Genomic DNA, 20,016 nt, shown 5'->3' on the forward strand with positions numbered 1-20,016 from the left:
CAAAACCTACAAAATAATTTAATAAAGCTTGTTCCACGATTTCTACACGAAAAGCCGACGGATTTACAGTAAAGATCGGACTATTAGGAGGTATTCGTGTTGGATAGATTCGCGTCTTCTTTCAATATACAACTATCTCAATGTTGTTCCGGAAATGAACATGGGATAGCGAAGAAAGGAATTTTTCTTTATAATTTATATGCATCTCACTTCCCGTCTGTGGAAGTTGACCTTGTTAAACCCCCACTGACTAAACGTGATTACCAGATGAGTGACCTTGTTTTGAAGGGTTAAATCAATTTGTATCTGTAGACCTCAGCTGTAAACATCAAGTGGCTAATATTGTTTACTAGACGACTGACCTGGTATTTGAAGAGCTCAGCTGTAAACATCAACCATCAACCGTGAAAACACCAGCATAATGGTAAGTTGTCGCCGATTTGTGTATGCAAAATGTAACTGGGTTCCAGTTTCATCCCACTACCAGTACCGGTTCATCTCGGGCTGTTTCATCCCACTTATATCCGGTCGTTTCATCCCACAAATTTAAAAACAGACATTACATGAATTTTTAATATACTCAGCCAAATTAAAAACTTGACACTTGGGATTTTTGGGACTAGATTTTTAATATTTGGTTTAAGGCAACTATTTTAGTGTTATGTTGTGCACAGACAACCTTGACATCAACAGAAAGCAAGAATACGTCTCGCCGAAAGTTCTTGACATTGATAACGTTCGTGATGTCACAGTACCCCCCAAAATGAAATTCACAGACTTGGAGAACAATCGGAATAAAGTGTTTAGTAACGGTTGTGGCCTCCTCTAGCGTCTCGTACTGCCACACAACGTCTTCTCATGGATCTCAGAACATTAGTAAACACTACCCGAGGAAGGCGTCGCCACTGCTCAGCAAGAGCATGTTCATTGAAGGTCCTGCAACGTCACCAAATCGATCAACTTCTCTGACGCATACTTGAGCGTAACGTTCACCTCGTCTGCGGTACACTCGGACCCTGCCATCGGCAAATCTCAAAGTGAATCGAGATTTGTCACTAAAGATAACCGAATTCCACTGTCTTTGAGTAAATCGTATGTGTCTTGTGGCCCACACAAGTCGGTTACGGTGATGAAGAGGTGTCAATATTGGTCCATTATAGGGCCTCCGGGCTCGAAGACCAGCAGCCTGCAAGCGATTTCGAACAGTTTGTGCAGTTAGCCTTCCACCAAACATCTCTCTACTTGTGGAGGTTGCAGTGACAAATCTGTTTCTAAGATGACGTAATTGTATTGCTTGATCTTCCTGGAGTGATGTCACACGTGGCGCTCCCGCCCTTGGGCGGTCGGCAATAGTTCCAGTTTGAAGCACTCTCATTCTAAGATTAATTATTGTCTGGCGTGAACAATTAAAGGCTCTTGCAACAGTGACCACAGACTGACCAGCATAGAGCCTACCTATAGCACGTAGACGTTCTACATTTGAAAGGCGCGGCATTTTCTAACAAAGATGAAAATAACAATTTTAATTTGATTTTCGAGTTCAAGTTACGTGTGCGTGTTCAGTTTAAGCAAACTTGCATCGATTGACCTCACGAGTTTGTGTTTGCACGTGTTTTTCAGGTTTTTCATCTTTATATGCTCAAAAGTCACATGATCCACGTGACTTTACAATTTTATGAAATTAAAGGCTTCTTACTACTTACTGTCGTTAGAAACACTTTAAAATTTATTTGACTTACCAGAAAAAAAAAATTGTTGAAATTCATCAGTGTCAAGTTTTTAATTTGGCTGAGTATATTTTATTTATATATTAATACCAATAACAATATGTCAATGCAATTTTATCATGAATAGTGTCCAACTCCTTTTGCATACGCTTTAGCTGATTTCCCGAATACTTTATTTATACAATATGTCAGTGCAAATTTTAACATGAATAGTGTACATCTCTTACAATCGAGCGATGCTCATAGCAAAACATTCAACTTGTAATGCACTGTACAGTCATTTTTATAGGAGCTTTTACGTGTGATGTACTTCCGGTGTCTTTTTTTAGGCCTTTTTGTTCACGTATCTAAGGAAAACAGGGTTTTTAGTTTTTTCTTTTAATAGAAAATGTATTCTTGAATTCCACTCTTGCCGTAAGATGCGTGTAGCATTCGTAATAAATTAATTTTTTTTTCTCTTTATTGACCATATACTGCGTTGTAGCAGACAATATATTATATATGCCAAGCTCGCACGGTCCAGTTGATCACAGTACGCAAAAGCATAAACAAAGATAGAGTGGCCCACAGCCCCTATTATCTGTACTATATAAACTGACCTGTTTTAACAGCATGTTGTCACATGGATCAAAACTTCTTTTATGAGAAAAGTGCTCTCACGGGCTCGCTCGTGCATTGTAGGCAGCAAACAGTCGCCCAAAATAGACATTCACATGACAATATCCATTCAGTTAATTATCAATGAAGCCATGTAAAAAATTAATTTTTACTCTTTGGACTTTTAGAAATAAGTAGTTACGAACTAGATTAAAATTTTGGCTAAATCTCAGCGATTTAATTTCTAAGTTAGTTGATGGTAACTGACTGCGGAAAGTAAGAATTTGTTTTTCAGAGCAAAATTTGAAACTTTGATGTGACCAAAAAACATAACTCTTTTTGATGAAAAAATCTACCGCTGTAACGCCACTTGGTCGATCAACTTTTCCACATATTAGAAAATCCCATTCAAATGGTTAAATTACACAAATATCAAACTTAGCAATAGTTAAATTGTTAATGAATGATGATTTTAATGGTGAGTCTTATCATATTTGTTAAAATAAGCCCCAAATATAGCTCGTTTATTGGATTTTTAGTTCTATGCATGAACCACTCTAACAAAGATGCATTGCTGTATGAAACCGATTAATATGTTGTGTGTTAATTGTTTTGCAAACAATTTTAATTAAAATTGATAACATCTGTTTGGTTGTAAAATGCCACGAAATAGAGCATAAGAGTAAATAATAGAATGGGTTAGAGTGGTGACGCTGCGGTTCCACGAAAGAATTATTCAAGACAGTATTAAAATTTAAGCACGACCGTAGCACATCTAAAAAAAAAAAAGAGAACAAATAATATCACGCTGTAAAAAATAATTCTGTAAAGAATGCACCGAGTCCAGTTATATATTTGCATTCAACAGTTGTTCTCTGAACCAAATATTGAATTAGAAATTGATAAAATGGACACAAATGTTAGTTCTTCATTCTTGGTTGCGAGAGTGGAGATAAACTGACTGTCAAAAGCTGAGCCAAGTCGATTTATGTTGTTACATAAGAAAAAAAGATTTTAAAAATATTCAGATTCAACTTGATCATCGTTTTATTCTTTCTGTTATTCATATTCCATCAAGGTGAAATTTTATAAAAATGGCCGAAGTTTTACTCCGTGCATCAAACGACTATTTTATCATTGGTTAGGGCCGTCTAAACACGGGGAAATTTACAGTAGCTATTGGCTAACAGCACGCATAAACAATCTTATTTGCATATTGCATACTATTTATAGCTGAAATTATTTTGAAGTCGATAGCTGCAAGAACCAACACAGTACCGTGTTGTTTTGCAGAGTATAGCATGCAGCGCAAAAGCAGACGATATACATCAACCTCGCACGTACTGTCCAGTCGGCAGTTGAATGTAAATAGGATAGATTATTTAAATCTTTTGTGTTAATAGTCCTGTCATTAATAGATAACATCTGTGTGGTCGTAAAATGCGTAATAAACCTGACCAAGTTCTAGTTTGGGCCATGAGCACAGATCAGTCATCCACTTGTTTTCCTCAATTGCATACGGCCATTACGGGTCTGGTAAACTTGCCGTATCTTTTTCTACATCAAAGTTTTTGTAAATATCGTTTCTGGAATCGGTCGGTAAACCATACACGTATGTAGAAATGGCGATCTGTTCCGTTTTATGTAAAACAAGCTTACTGTACGATGGTATTTTCAGAAAAAAACACACAATGGCCTATGGGTTTCAGTCTACGAATAAGGCCAGGGTCTGCGCATGACAGAAAATGACGTCAAAAGGGAAACCCGTGAAAGCTCCTATAACAGGATTCAGGGCTGAAACTAGGGACAAATTTTAGGGAGAAGTGACTTCTCCCTACAGACAGAATAGGGAGACATAGGGAGACTTGAAGGAGAGGTCAAATTTCATGCATTGCTGCATTCTCTGTTCAGTAAGCTTAGGGAGACATTAGTAAATTCAAAGAGAAGTCAGAATGTTAAAAAATAATTTAATACAATCACAAATTAATTATGAAGTAAATATTTCCCTTTGCTTCATTGACTTCCATTTAATTAATGCAGGTTTAAAATCAAAATCCTCATATTCAGGCCCATCTTCAGAGATTCGCATTAAATCAATTAAAACAGAGTCACTTAAGGAATTTCTAAAGTTTGTTTTAAGTCGATTTTGTGTAGAGAATCCTCTTTCACAATCAACAGTTGTAATTGGGATTAAAATAGCACCTTTTTATATTTTAATGAAATTTGGAAGAAGCTGAAAATGGTTTTCAATAATCTTGGCAGCACATTCTTGAAAGCTGGAAGTTGAATAACTACCAAGAACTAATCTTTTGTAAATCATAAATTCAGACTTGCACTCATCTGGATTTAGTATAAAATTATTTTATAATTCTCTATTAATCTATCGATTTCAAGACTTCCATACACACCTAGGTTCGTTTTATTTTTTACAATGTTTAAGGGCAATAGTGGCCCAAAACATACTAAAATAGATTTGTCTGAAAATCTGTCCTGTAGATTGTTTATTATATTTGTGATATATTCTGCAGATATTTTGTAAATTTGATCTCTTTGGTTGGATTAATATTTTACATTTATGTCAGAAAAAGCACCATGTTCATTGTCACATAATCGAAAGCCTTCAAACCCATCTAAATTTTCATTAACATTCTTCTTAACACTACGGAAAGTACTTTCCTCAACTGGTCTAGTGTATTTGGCTTTACCATCAGCAACAATAATAAATTCTTTTAACTTGCTTACAAAAGATCCTTCATTTTCTTTCAAATCTTGTAATGCATCACATAAGCTGTCAACATTACAAGATATTGAACTGAAATCCAGATTTTCTGTTTGAAAAACTTTAGATAATTTAGACAAAAATATTAATATTTTTTGATTTCAGTTCTTCCAAAACTTTTTGGAGCAGTGTGTCTGCATTTGAGTCCAAAATACCAATATTATTAAGGAGTTTGATTGTAACTCCTTTGTCAAAATACTGAATATAAATTAAGTCTTTTTGAATTTGCCTTGTCCGTACTTTCATCCAACAAAATAGAATAGAGGGAGTCTTGAACTTTTTGAATACAATCCTCCAAAATACACTGTGCAATCACACTTTGAAATTCGGTAACACTTTTTTGGCAGGTATACATTGGCTGATCTTCCTTTCTTAAATTCAATCCTAGCAACTTTTCCAATCGTACAAGTTTTGGAAATTTGGTTTTAGCAATTTCTTCTTTTCCCAGCCAATAAGCACATTTAAGATAGAAGTAATATTTTCTTCGTCTTTTTCAATTTTTTTCATAACCAGTTTTTGTAGGTTTTGCTGATCTTTCATTTTTATACTTGTTAAAGCATTCAAATGACCTTGAGCTAAAAAAACAAGAAAAAACAAATAAATAGACCTATGCAAAAATTACAGATTTAAACAAATAAACAAAGTCTTGAACTTAAAAGTTATATTTTACTTAATTTGAATCAGCGGCAATGTAGCCTATACAATATAACAACAAAAAACTATTTTTCTTTAATTATAATAGTAATTAAAACAGTACACTTACAAACAGCATGACGACTGTGGTTAGTTGTCTTGGCAGGAATGTTGTGACCTTGTGCATATACAATTTCATATTTAGCTGCACGACAAATTTTGCAATGACACTTTTTATTGTCATCTAAAATATACCAATCAAAACTATTCTGTGATAGATCTTTGGTAAACCTTTGTTTTGCTGGACTACAAACAGTACTACTACTTGTAATTTCTTCTTCATCTCGTTGCCGTTTTTTGGAACTTTGTGGACTTGACCTAGGTTTGGGTGAACAACCTTCCAGCCAATTTTCCACATTCTAAGTTTTTCAATGTAGCAAATGACACTAATTCTTGGTTGTTTGCCTTTATATACTGATTCCATATTTCGTAAAATTGACTTCAATAATATTAAATTAATCACGCCCTTGTTGTGTTAACAAATTACGTTTCCGGTACAACAAAGAAAATAAAAAATATTTACTTAGATTTGAATTGAAAGCTTTGAGTTGAAAGTCTAATGTTTTTCTTTGTTAAAATTCTGACTATCATCACAATATATTGTTAATTAATTTAAAAATAACACACTAGTGGATATAATTTATCATAGAAAAACAATTAGTATTGATATAATTAGTATCAACACACACTCAGTTTTTAGTTATTTTTTCATTTAAGGAAAAAAGTATCTGAATTTGTTTGTTTAAAAATAAAATCATAATATAAAATTAGGACAATTTCAAAGTTAAATAAAATTACGACAACATCAGAACGGACAGGAGAGTGTAAATTTAAACATGGCTGACATTTATTGACTTCTGTCATGCATGCCTTTTACTGTCGGGACATTAAACATCTATCATTTCTAGGGAACTGGTAGGGCGAAGTTGACATCCCCCTGGTCAAGTTTTCAGGCGAAGTTTAGTGTTGTAGGGCGAGAATCTCGCCTCATTCGCCCGTAAATTTCAGCCCTGACAGGATTGCCAGTGATAGAACAGATCAAAGAATAAAATTGCACATAGCCACTATTTCGACACATGTTATCTTTAGATGTTCAGACTACCTGGCGCCTCAAATAACCCAACGTTAAAAGAAAGCATGCAGTGTCCACCTTACAACAGGTTGCATTGATTTACGATTTATTTTATAATTTATCACACAGTTTAGACCACAATGTGTTACCATTCGCATTTTAGTATTCTAAATTGATTCTTATTCGGAATTCTTATATTTGGAGTTGTAAGTCGAGTAGACTAATCAACGGAATTCATTTACAAATACCGGAATTCATTTACAATCACCGGAATTCACTTCGAAAATCCCCGATTCTTCCCATAAAACTAATTTATTTTAAATGTATGATTAGTCGGACCCTTGTTTAGTTCAATTTCTTGTACGCAAAATAAAATAAACGATCAGTTTTAAAATTAATTATGGTTTCGAAATAATATCAATCTAATTTGTCTTATTTAAGACTTATAATTAATAATTTAGAAAACATTTCAGGCCTAAAGAAAGACCTGCAATAGCCAGATTTAACTCTTCCATACTGTATGTTTAAGATGCGTTCTCATGCAAACTTGTCCTCAGTTGTTAAATAAACTGTTAAACACTTACTTACTGTTAAATAAACACTCAATTAAACATACGGTTTTTACATATTGATTGCAATAAGGCCAAAAAAAAAAGGGTTCTGTTTCCTGTAACGGATGGAAAATAGGGTAGGGTCGGTAGGTAGGGTTTTTTTTTTTTCTTTTTTTTTTTAATGTTACACTGTCAGATCTAGTAGATGTACCGTAGCATAATAATATTCTGTGTGAAAATCTTCAATTTTATGTTAGGTTGAGTCGGCGCCGAGGAACATGAAGCATGAATGGAATTGTTGGATAATTGTTTAAAATGTATCAGACGCTAGATTATGATTTTAAATATCCTCTTAGGGGGCAAATGGATTTTTTAATCTTTCTATGATAAAAAAAATAGCGTAGGGAGGCCACTTTGTTCAAGGGAAAGAACTTGCGATAAAAACTTAAAAAATCATATTGTGCCGTCGCACGAAATAGGTCCGTAATAAATTTATTTGTCTTGTTTTAAATACCAATCGAGCAGATCCTATCCACCTGTTTGAAATATAAGTTAGCTTGTTTTTGTCAAATTGCGTGTCGTTACTTATTAGAACGAAGGTTGTGAGGATTGTGGCTTTTCGGGATGTTAAATCTATACGAAGCTCGTAGTCTCAATTTTCACGTCAGTTAGCAATCTCGTGTCAACAGTTTGACAGTTCTTAATAATCGTTCGCTGTGCAGTACTCGCTTATTCCGATCGGTAAATGCTGATTCAAAGAACGATGACATTTATATCCATTTATAGCAACAAATAATAAAGCCATTTTCACGAATCCGGTAGGCTTAGAGTATTTTGAACGGTCGCTCGTTGAACAAAAAAGTTTTTTAATTTCCCTTGACACTAAAAAAAAATGAGTCGGCAGGTTTTGTAATGGGTCGGTCGGGTTACCGGAAACATAACATTTTTTCTTTTGGCCTAATAAAAGTAGAGTTAATTGACATTCAATGGCAGATAGTTGAAAAGGGATCCAATTTCCGAAATGGTAGAAAAACGTACATGTAAGATCAATGAAAAGATAATGCAAAAATGAAATGAAATGAAATGGGGTTTAACGTCCTACTGTTTTGCTCCGAACTGGGCTAATGAAGACGGGCATACGCCATGCAGTGTGCTATGAGGGAAATTTTGCCCATACAGCGGCACTATGGCCTACTCTTATATCGAATTCCAACTGTCAAGGGATCTTTTAGTTGCACGCCAATGTGTACACGGGACCTCAGTTTTTCGTCTCATCCGAATGACTAGACAGCTGTCCTTGTCAGGCCCTCCGTCAAGGAGTAAAAAGATAATGCATGGAAAAGATATTTATTTGGGATGAAACAGCCAGAGGTGAACCGGTCGTGGGATGAAACAACCTCCTTCCCGTTTATATTATATAAATATTGTTAGAACAAATCACACATCAGGTGGATTTTATCCAATGTTACGTTTATTAAAATAATCGCGATATACCTCTTTCAATGTATTTGATATTAATACAAAAAAGAAGTATAAATTCTAATGAATTGATTTGAAAAAAAAAACCTGGTCGAAACACAAAAGAAAATATGTACTCAATGTGATGAAACGTAAGCAGATGTTGACATGCATACCACGATGAGGAGGTAGTGTATATAATGAAAAAGGCAAAACACATATAGTAAGTTTATCCAAGTTCACCCAAAACTATCTTCAACAGGGATTTTACTATTTTATTTGGTAGCTCATTACCATCAACGGCAATTGGCTATTATCAATTCGAGAAGAATACTTGCGTATCATAATAAAGCACATATCTATTTTGGGGTGTTGGATGGCCGAATGGTTAGCACGTGCGTTCGCACTGTATTTAAATGAGGTCTGTCATTGAGTCAACTGGCGTGGTTTCGAATCCCTGGTTGCACATGTACGTGACAAGGAGTAGGGTCGCCTGTCCAGCCTCGTGGGTTTTCTCCAGGTCCTCCTGCTCCCTCCCACTCCTACGTGCATGTGAATTATTGAGATAAATTAAACCATGTGTTAGTCCCGAAACGATCTTGAGTGCACTTAAACCCCATTTCTCTCTCTCTCACCTCTCTCTCACCTCTCTCTCACCCTGTAACTTATTTCCATCAACGGCAACTTGACTATTATCAATCCGAGAAATTGCGTATGATAATAAAGCACATGTTTTTTACTATAAATAAACTGTTTATATTGACAGTGTATGGCAATGTTGATAATGAATGACATTGATTGACCTACTTGAAGCTTTCATGAAATCCATTCACCAATAGTTTAAATCTTTGACGGGGATGTCAGAATTTGTTTGATGGAATATAACAACAATAATGAAAGGACAGATAGTCGAACACTAAAAGAGGTCAATTATAATCTATGTGTTTTGTTTTTATATGCCCACATTAAATGTGGTCATATATTCTTGTCGCCCTTGTCGGTCCGTCCGTCCACAAGCTCTATAGGCTAAAGTTACAGTAATATCCGATTGACTTTAAATTTATATACAGTGTTGAAGACCATGAGATGACCAAGTATATTGATTTTCAAGAATCTTAATGACTTGAACAGCTAAATCGATGATGTTAAAGGTTTTGTATACTAAACGTTAGCATGGGGCAGAACTTTATAAAAACCAAACAAATTCTAATGGTTTTCTGATAATTACTTAATGAGTTGTTACTCTTAATCAGATTTTAATTTATTATAAATGTTTGATTACCGAAAAAATATGTGACAACTCTTGTTAACTGCCCGGACAATATAGCTGCTGTGGACGTATGTTTCGTTGCCTGGCAACCTATCTTTATTGAATAAGTTATACTCCTGTAAGATTTTTACCACAATAAAAACAATCAGTTCGTGAAAAAAGAGAAGAATTCCGAATATCTGGCACATGCACTGATTCACAAAATGCTGGATATAGACATCGATTTACATGTATTTACATTTTGTAAGGAAGGAAGATGATCAATAAAATTTCCGTTTTTGGCCATAATTGGCAAAAAAAATGTGTTGCACGCATTTTTCTTCAGGTGACATATTTTGTAACATGCAGTCTACAAAATCAACACACATTCAATCCCTGAATACAGCCAACATTTGATTTACCAATGGGAACTGACTGACGCCGACCCATTTGTGACCAATAAACATTTATATAGATATGAATTCTGCTTTCAAGATCATAAAAATAAAACTGATTACAAAGTAGCTAAAAGTCTAAACTACACTTTCCGTTACATTGAGGACATAACACATATCAATGATAATGGAATTTTCAACAAATATAAAAATGAAATATATCCCCTGGAACTAATATTAAACAAAATAATTCTGGCACTTTAACTGCATCTGTTCTTAACATAGATATTAATAATGTCAGCATTTTCAACAAAATGGACAAATTTGGCTTTGAAGAGGTAAAATACCCTTCAGGTGTTACGCTATATGATGATTTCTATTCACAGGCATTAGGAATTTTAGCAAATTGTAACGATAAAGAACTATTTCTTTCTAGAAAAAAATATTTATTATAAATGCACTGCCAAAGGCGGAATACAATTACATATTTTAAATGAAATTACACCTTTTTAAAAGAAATTTATTTTGAAAGTTTCATTTCTTCAACATATATACATTACAGGAAACTAATGATCACATAACTTTTATTTATCACCCAGTAGATAAGTTGTATAATCTACTCCTTTCTTGTTAAAAGAAAGTGATGAGAGTCGCTTTCATCTTTATGGCCGTCCACCATATGTGGAGACGTCTTGGGGAATGTCTTGCAGACTGCTGCGTCTTCAAAACGAATCATTGGGGTGGGGGAAGTGTAATGGTGTGGGGAGGCTTCACATTTCATCACCGGACCGCCCTACACATTTGCAGGGGTCGCGTTAATGCTGTAGCCTACCGTGATGATGTCTTGCAACCAATTGTTGTTCCGATGTTTCGAGCGCACCCACAACTTTAGCACTTCCAACAGTATAATGCACGTCCGCATACCGCCCGTTTTAGTATGGACTACCTGGCTGCTAACAACATCAATGTCTTGGACTGGCCAGCCATGTCTCCGGACATGGCACCAATAGAACATGTCTGGGATGAGATTGGACGCCGTCTGTATCGGAGACCACAGATGCACACCATTGCTGCTTTAGAAGCTGCTCTTGTCCAAGAATGAAACAATTTGCCCCAGGCCTTCTTTCAAACATTGGTAAATCCCATGTGACGTCGCTGCACAGCGTGCGTAAGAGCCCGTGGAGGACACACGCGCTACTGACATCTGTGTCGTACTTTTGGTTTTGACCCCTCTGACTTTGTGCCGTTGATTACAGATTAAACATCCATAAGTGTACAAATGTGTTGTTATTGATGTGTTCCCATTTGAATATTATTCACAATAAGAAGCAAAATCAATAAGATATGTTTACAGGATCATTTTGTTATATGAAAAACTAAGTGATGCGTTTTCCATGGTGTTCAGTATATTACAGGGAACTAATGATGTTATAACATTTATATATTACAGGAAACTAATGATGTTATAACTTTTATATATTACAGGAAACTAATGATGTTCTAACTTTTATATATTACAGGAAACTAATGATGTTATAACTTTTCATCAATGTACAATATGTGATGAACTTTTTCAACAATTTGATGATTTAGTAAACCACTACAAAATCCATTCCAGAGAAGAGAAAACTGATGATGTTGATGAATATTGTCATGTTAAAGAAGAGAAAACTGATGATGCTGGATATTGGCATATTAAAGAAGAGAAAACTGATGATGTAGATGAATATTGTCATGTTCAATTTAAAGCAGAGAAAACTGATGATGTAGATGAATATTGTCATGTTAAAGAAGAGAAAACTGATGATATTGAAACATGCTATCCGTGTAATTTATGTGATGAAGAATTTAAATTAGAAACTGATTTAGAGAAACACTGTGAAATACATGTTAAAGAAGAGGATTCTGTTTTACAGCACGGTAAAAATTCAGAGACAAGTTTTAGTCAGTATAATGAAAAAGAAAAGCACAATTCACAAGAGTTTAAGAAGTGTGATGTTCACATCCGAATTCACACGGGAGAAAAACCTTACAAATGTGATGTTTGCAGTAAATCATATACTGCTGGTAGTAGTCTAAAAACACACATGAGAATTCATACTGGTGAAAAACCTTTCAAATGTGGTGTTTGCAGTAAATCATTTACTAGATGCAGTAATCTTCATATACATATGAGAATTCATACAGGTGAAAAACCTTATAAATGTGATGTTTGTAGTAAATCATTTACTGAAAGTAGTCATCTTTATACACATATGAGAATTCATACTGGTGAAAAACCTTATAAATGTAATGTTTGTAGTAAATCATTTTCTCAGAATAGAAGCCTACTGAGCCACATGACAATACATACTGGTGACAGACCTTATAAATGTGATGTTTGTAGTAAATTATTCACCACTAGTAGCAGTCTACAGGCACACATGAAATATCATGGAAAAAAACCTTATAAATGTGATGTCTGTAGTAAATCATTTACTCAGCGTAGTGACCTGCAGCTACACATTAGAATTCATACTGGTGAAAAACCTTTTATATGTGATATTTGTGGTAAATCATTTAGACAGAATGGAACTCTTACGGAACACATGAGAATTCATACTGGCGAAAAACCTTATAAATGTGATGTTTGTAGTAAATCATTCACTCATAGTAGTGGCCTGCATCTACACATTAGAACTCACACAGGTGTAAAACTTTATAAATGTTATGTTTGTGGTAAATCATTTGGACAGAATGGAAATCTTAAGGAACACATGAGAATTCATACCGGTGAAAAACCTTATAAATGTGATGTTTGTGGTAAATCATTCACTCATAGTAGCGGTCTGCAGCTACACATTAGAACCCATACAGGTGAAAGACCTTATAAATGTGATGTTTGTGGTAAATCATTTGGACAGAGTAGTAATCTTAAGGAACACATGAGAATTCATTCTGGTGAAAAACCTTATAAATGTGATGTTTGTAGTAAATCATTTACTCAGAGTAGTCATCTACATGCACACGTGAGAATAGGTTGCTAGGCAATGCAACATACGCCCACAGCAGCTTATTCCTTTGTAGGTAATTGAGGGCCTTTACGAGACAGTTCCATACAGATCAGATTATAATTTTTACAAGGTTCGAACTGAAGCAAGGTTTGCAACTCTGGAAGTAATCCACAGAAATTGTTGAAATTTGACAGGCTTTTTCGTTTTAAATAATGCATATAAATTTCATACAGATCAGATGATGACTTTTGTCATTCAAACGTTCACAATCGCCATAACTCTAAAAATTATTGATTGAAATTATGAAATTCAATAGACCTCTGTTTCACAAATTTAAATGATGCATATAAATTTCATACATATCGGTTGATAACTTTTCATCAATCGAGCATTAATAAGGTTGAACAAAGTGAAACAAGGGCCATAACTCTAGAAGTAATTATTGTAAATTGCTGAAAATCAGTAGGATTCATGGTTTCACTAATTTAAATAATGCATATAAATTTCACAAAGATCGGATGATAAATTTTGGGGTTAGAGCGTTCACAAGGTTTAATAAAGTAAACAAGGGCCGTAACTCTAGACGTAATAAACGGAAATTGCTGAAATTCAATAGGCTTCTTCATTTCACTAATTTAAATAATGCCAAGAAGAAGACGATAAAACCTCACACGCGATAGGAAAAGAGGGGCAGAAGAGTCCCCATGACAGTTAAGGCAAGTTTGGATCTCAGTGATGCACCAGAGGAAAACCAGAACCAATCCTTGTAGATAAATCATACATGCTGTAGCCATTTGTAGTAGTTAATATGACACATGTTGTATTATTATTCATAGTAGAAAATCCCCGGTAACAAACTTAACAAGACTGTGTTGATATAAAAAGGATTTATCCATTATTATAATTTATCCAGGACGCGTTCGCCCTTTATCATCTAATTACAAAAATTTCACAAAGATTGGATGATCACTTTTGGTGTAATAGCATACACAAGGATCAACAAAGTGAAACAAGAGCCATAACTCTAGACATTAAATAGGCTTTTTCATCTCACTAATATAAACCACATATATCAATTTTAAAACAATGGGATAATAACTTTTGGAGAAATTGTGGAGGACGGATGGACGGACAGACCGGGGCGACGGCAATGTGGGCGTATAAAAACCTTTTAAATGTGATATTTGTAATAAATTATTCACAAACAGTAGTAGACATCAAAATCATATGAAGTATCATAGTAGAGAAGTGAATCATTTACTAGCAATAGTCATCATGATAGATATATCAGATTTCATACTGGAGAAATCCCTTTTACATGTGATGTTTGCACTAAATCACTTAATCTACATGCACACATGAGAATTCATACTGGAAAAAAACCTTATAAATGTGTTGTTTGTAGTAAATTATTCACCATGAGAACACATGGAAGGACAAGGGAACAATAAATCTTTTTCACATATACCAAAAATCATAATACATCTTTTCAACTTTTCCGTGTAAAATCTCGGCTGGCTATATCGCTATGTTTCATATGTATCCATTAGAACTCCATATGTTTCCATCAAACTTCGGGGAGTATCACCATTTTGAATTTTCCACTAGAATTGTTGTTTTTGTAAGTTTCACAAGGATATAATAAAATATATTTCCAGCTGATGTGAGGCCATAATATTTAGTGTAGTTCATTCAATTTGCATACTGATCCGTTTTCTAATTTTCCGGTGACCCCAAATTGTCCCCACCATAATTCAGGAGGGATATCATATTGGCCGAGAAATCTGGACCTCGAAGCGGATAGTTTACGTTCAGATGTGGAGGGGGTGCGATGGTTAACGCGTGGGCATTGTATCAGAAGTAGACCGGAGGCTCAGCACGGGGGGTGTCCATCAAATGGGCACAAAACCAGACCCAACTTTTCTAGAGTAAAATTTTGCATAGAATACAATGCCGAGTGGTAATCAGTCCGCCGTTGGGGCGTTTTCGAGATATTCGGGGTCAAAGGTCAAATGAGTTCATTTGCACTGAAAGGGAATGCCCAGCCATTCTTGTATTATGAAAAGAAGCTGAAAATGATCGAAAGTAATCATACTTTCAATAAAAATGTAAACTTGCTAAATTCACCTTTAATCTTAGTGACCCTGGAGGTCAAAAGGTTAAATTTACCGTTTTTGCACTAGGAAGATTTAAAGCAATAAAATGTCAACGTAAAATATAAAAATTAAAGCGAAACCTGTTCTAATTAATAATAGGAACATTTCAAATTTATCTTTAGGTGGTCTTAGCACCAAACTTTAACTATGGAATGTCGAAAATGATCTTGCATAACAGAACCAACACACTTTGAAACCTGTTTCAAAAATACGTAAAAACTGTCAAATCGAAATCTCTCCGATTTATTTTCACAACGATTGTTATACATAATGATACTAGTTATCTGAAAAACAATTGAAAAGTTTCAGTGTTGGACTCCAGCCTGCAGGCCGTGTGGTTTTCCGAGAATCCCAGTCTAGGAAAACCGACATTAATCTGTGACGGAAAAACACGCATCTGGCCACGAGATTAAAAGTTTGCAAACTTTTTATGCGTTTTTATGAATTTCGTCGGAACATGGACGCAGATAAAACCCGACGAATGCATTGTACATAGTAGTTCACAGGATATATATGTCGTATTGGTAAATGTTGGCCGGGGAAAATTTTGGCAGGCTTTGTGACGCGGCCTGCAGGCTGGAGTCCAGCCATGGAACTATTTAATTGTTTTTTTCAGACATCTAGTATCATTATGTATAGCATTCATTGTAAAACTAATTCGGAGAGATTTTGATTTAACAGTTTTTACGTATTTTTGAAACAGGCTCCGAAGCGTTTTGGTTCTGTTATGCAAGATCATTTTCGACGTTCCAAAGTTAAAGTTTGGTGCTAAGACCACCTAAAGATAAATTTGAAATGTTCCTATTATTAATTAGAACAGGTTTCGCTTTAGTTTTTATATTTTACGCCGCCATTTATTACTTTAAATCTTCCTAGTGCTAAAATGGAAAATGTAATCTTTTGACCTCTGGGGTCACAAAGAACAAAGGTGAATTTAGCAAGTTTACATTTTTATTGAAAGTGTGATTACTTTCGATCATTTTCAGCTTATTTTCATGATACAAGAATGACCGTGCATTCACTTTCAGTGCAAATGAACCCATTTGACCTTTGACCCCAAAGGTCAATAACGGTCAATATGCTTGATAACGATAAGAGAATACTTGTCGAAACGTCGTGCTATACTTATAAACCAGTGATTGTATTTCCATATAAACTGTGTTGTGTTTTTTACCTTTGAAAGAATTGACAAATTTTGAGAAGGGTCCATAGTTTTTAATGAAGTGGAGGTATAGATGTACTGGCCAAATGAATTTTAGGGGGGGCGGGGGGTGCAGAACTGAATTTCTCGTCTACCTACGACATAGTGGGTCCTTGGCAAGCGTCACAGACACAGAGAAGATTGGCATAATTTGAGAAGGGGTCCATAGTTTATAAAAATGTTTTAAGTGAAGATATCCCTGTTTACACACAGCATAGACATAAAGCTTGTGTAATGGCCTCCCCATGAAAACGTCTTCCTGCTATTTTGTGAGTGACCTGAGTATCAGCATACTGTAATAAAATCTTTTCACAATTTTAATCTGAGTAGAATTTAGTTTGTTTACAGTAAAAATGTATGATGGAAAATTAATACAGCCATCATCATGTCTTTTTAATGTGAAGTGAAAGGAGAAAAACAATCTGATTATAATACAGATCTGTATCTCGTTCGTTTGTTTATCGTTCGCTGGCCTACATTACATGAAGATCTGGGAGAACGCTAGATCGCAGATGGTACTGCACATTTTAGCACATATCGTTAGGGATTGTAGATTTTGCTATGGTCTCGAGATGTAAATAGAGCTAGCCCTAACCCCAACCCTGTACTAAACTTGACATCGAAAACCAATTTTATCTGGACAGTGGAACCTTACCACCAGAAGTGTCACACATGTTATTTTGTTATTGGGGGGTTGGATGGCCGAATGGTTAGCACGTGCATGCTGTATCATACGACCTGTCGTTGAGTCGTGGTATCGAATCCCCGGTTGTACGTGACAAGGAGTAGGGTCGCCTGTCCAACCTCGTAGGTTTTCTCCGGTTTCCTCCCACTACATTAAACCATATGTTAGTCCCGAAATGACCTAGTTTGTGTCATTATTTGAGTAGGCCTACATGAGATCTGACTAATATAGAAAGCGTGAATCCAGGAATTAGTTAAAGATACAATATAATACTATTATTAATTTAAACGGCAAAAATTCTACCAATAGTCTTACATCCCGATGCACATCATCCAGAAAGCGGATTATATAACAGACCATTTCATTGGCTAATCCTGCACATCAACCAGAAAACGGGTTATATAACAACTATTCCAGATCCTAGTGTTGTAAATTCAAGTAAAACGAAATTTTGAACTAAAAAAAAAGAAAAGAAATAGTATCTGTGTTTTAATCAGATTGCAAGGAAAAGGACATCAATGATATGTGTGTATGTGAAATATCTTGATTTAACGTCCTCTTCCACCTGGCTGTATTACTGCTTATATACCCTGATCTAAGGACAGGTGATTGTTACGTCACTTTTTGTTTACTTGAAACGTTGAATTTAGTGCATATTCTAGTGACGTCACAAGAAACATGCAATCAGAAATCAGAGAAGCCCGGAGGTTATAGTGGAATATAATTACATGCACACTTAATATATTTATTCACTTGAATTATAACTACTTCCTGTCATGCGTACGTGAAATGGTCTAATGGTATGAGTGGTCCGTCTTCATGATTATGAATTATTCGTGTTGGATAGATCCACATCTTCTTTCAATATACAACTATTTCCCACTATTGTTCCGGAAATGGACATCTGATAACTAGGGTAAGGTTTTCGTCGTTTACTCGCGTCACTCGAGTCGACTCCATTGCCGAGTTTACCCGGGTGAACCATCCCGAACGGTCCGAGTAGTCACATGACATCAAAACAGTTACGACGTCAGTATGTGATCGAGAGACAGGCTTTTTTGCGTATAGGACGCCATTTTGTCACGTGACAAACCCTTTTAATATTCGCTCAAGCGGAAGTAAACGGGTTAGTCAACTGATGCGACTCGAGTCAGTCATATGACCAACTCGATTCAAAACGCGAACGGTCTGGTGTCGACTCGAGTGACTCGGGTGAACAACGAAACCTTACCAAAGAACCAGTTTTCTTTTCTTCACGCAGTATACCCCTTCTGTTGAAGTTGACGATCAGTCCCACTTATTGTTTACCACTTGACTAACCTTGTTTTGACCCGTTAAATCAACTTGTATCTGTAGACCTCACCTGTAAACATCAACAATTGATAACATCATGATCACAATGGTGAGTTTATTTACGGATTGAGTAGTCGTAATCCGAATGGCGAATATCCCAGAACGATAGGGAGAATTATTTGCCATCCGTTTTATGCAATAAACCTAAAATTCTAGAAGATTGTTTGTGCTTCTATAGACCTAGGATCTTTTTTTATACGCCCACATTTTCATGTGAACGTATATTGTCGTCGCCCCTGTCTGTCCGGACGTCTGTCTGTCCACAATTGTTTGAGGACACTCTACAGGTCACAATATCCGATTTCAACGAAACTTGAAATACAGGCTTATCTCCCTAAGATCTTGATTCCTTTCGATATTGGCATGTATCGAACTGTAACTTCATGGATTGTGGCCCCTGATCGTACGCAACAATCGCATTTTTAGCTTGTGGACCCAATAAAGGTCATAATTTTTATCCGATTTTGTTGAAATGTAAGTTTATAACCCAAAGATCTTGGTTCCTTTCGATATTTGTGCATATCGAAACGTAACTTCCTGACTTATGGCCCCTGATTGTACGAAAAATTGCGTTTTTAGATTGTGGACCCTATAGAGGTCATAATTTTATCAGATTTAAAAAAATGTTGGAATACAGTACAAACGTTGTTGAGGTTTGACGACACACGATTATTGTGTCGTTTTTTGTTGAAAATTACCACGATATTGCAATGATAAATAATTTGGTATAGCAGTCGCTATCGTGTGCCACGATAGTTGTGTGACACAATAGGCCTTGGTGTAATTTTACTTGCAAAATTAACGGTATTTATTTGTCATAAACAATCGATGTCAAAACGATATACTGCCACGATGTAATGAATGTTGAATATTTTCGTTAATAATACGTTAGGCCACGTTTGTTTTGTGAGAACATGCATGTTCACATATTCTCCACGATATACACACGGTTATATTTCCAACCAGTCATGTAAAGCTGCGTGTCTAGTACATTTTAAAGGACACGTATGCATAAGACTATACATGTATTACACAGTTTAGATATTTGTGCTGTGTTCAAATTGTTTTGCATATTTACTGTATTAAGAGTGTATATACTCTTAAATT

General features: G+C 35.4%; 1 protein-coding gene across 1 annotated transcript; it reads left to right on the forward strand.

Moving 5' to 3' along the window:
- The first annotated feature begins 159 nt into the window (after positions 1 to 159).
- On the forward strand, positions 160 to 15,508 carry LOC126817724 (zinc finger protein OZF). The gene is made up of 2 exons (XM_050544848.2): positions 160 to 424; positions 12,042 to 15,508. Exons 1-2 carry the CDS (start codon positions 422 to 424, stop codon positions 13,545 to 13,547), a joined length of 1,509 nt encoding a protein of 502 aa, XP_050400805.1. The 5' UTR covers positions 160 to 421; the 3' UTR covers positions 13,548 to 15,508.
- Positions 15,509 to 20,016: the final 4,508 nt, after the last annotated feature.

This window comes from Patella vulgata, chromosome 1 (genome assembly GCF_932274485.2).
Source record: "Patella vulgata chromosome 1, xgPatVulg1.2, whole genome shotgun sequence".
NCBI classification, from domain to species: domain Eukaryota; kingdom Metazoa; phylum Mollusca; class Gastropoda; family Patellidae; genus Patella; species Patella vulgata.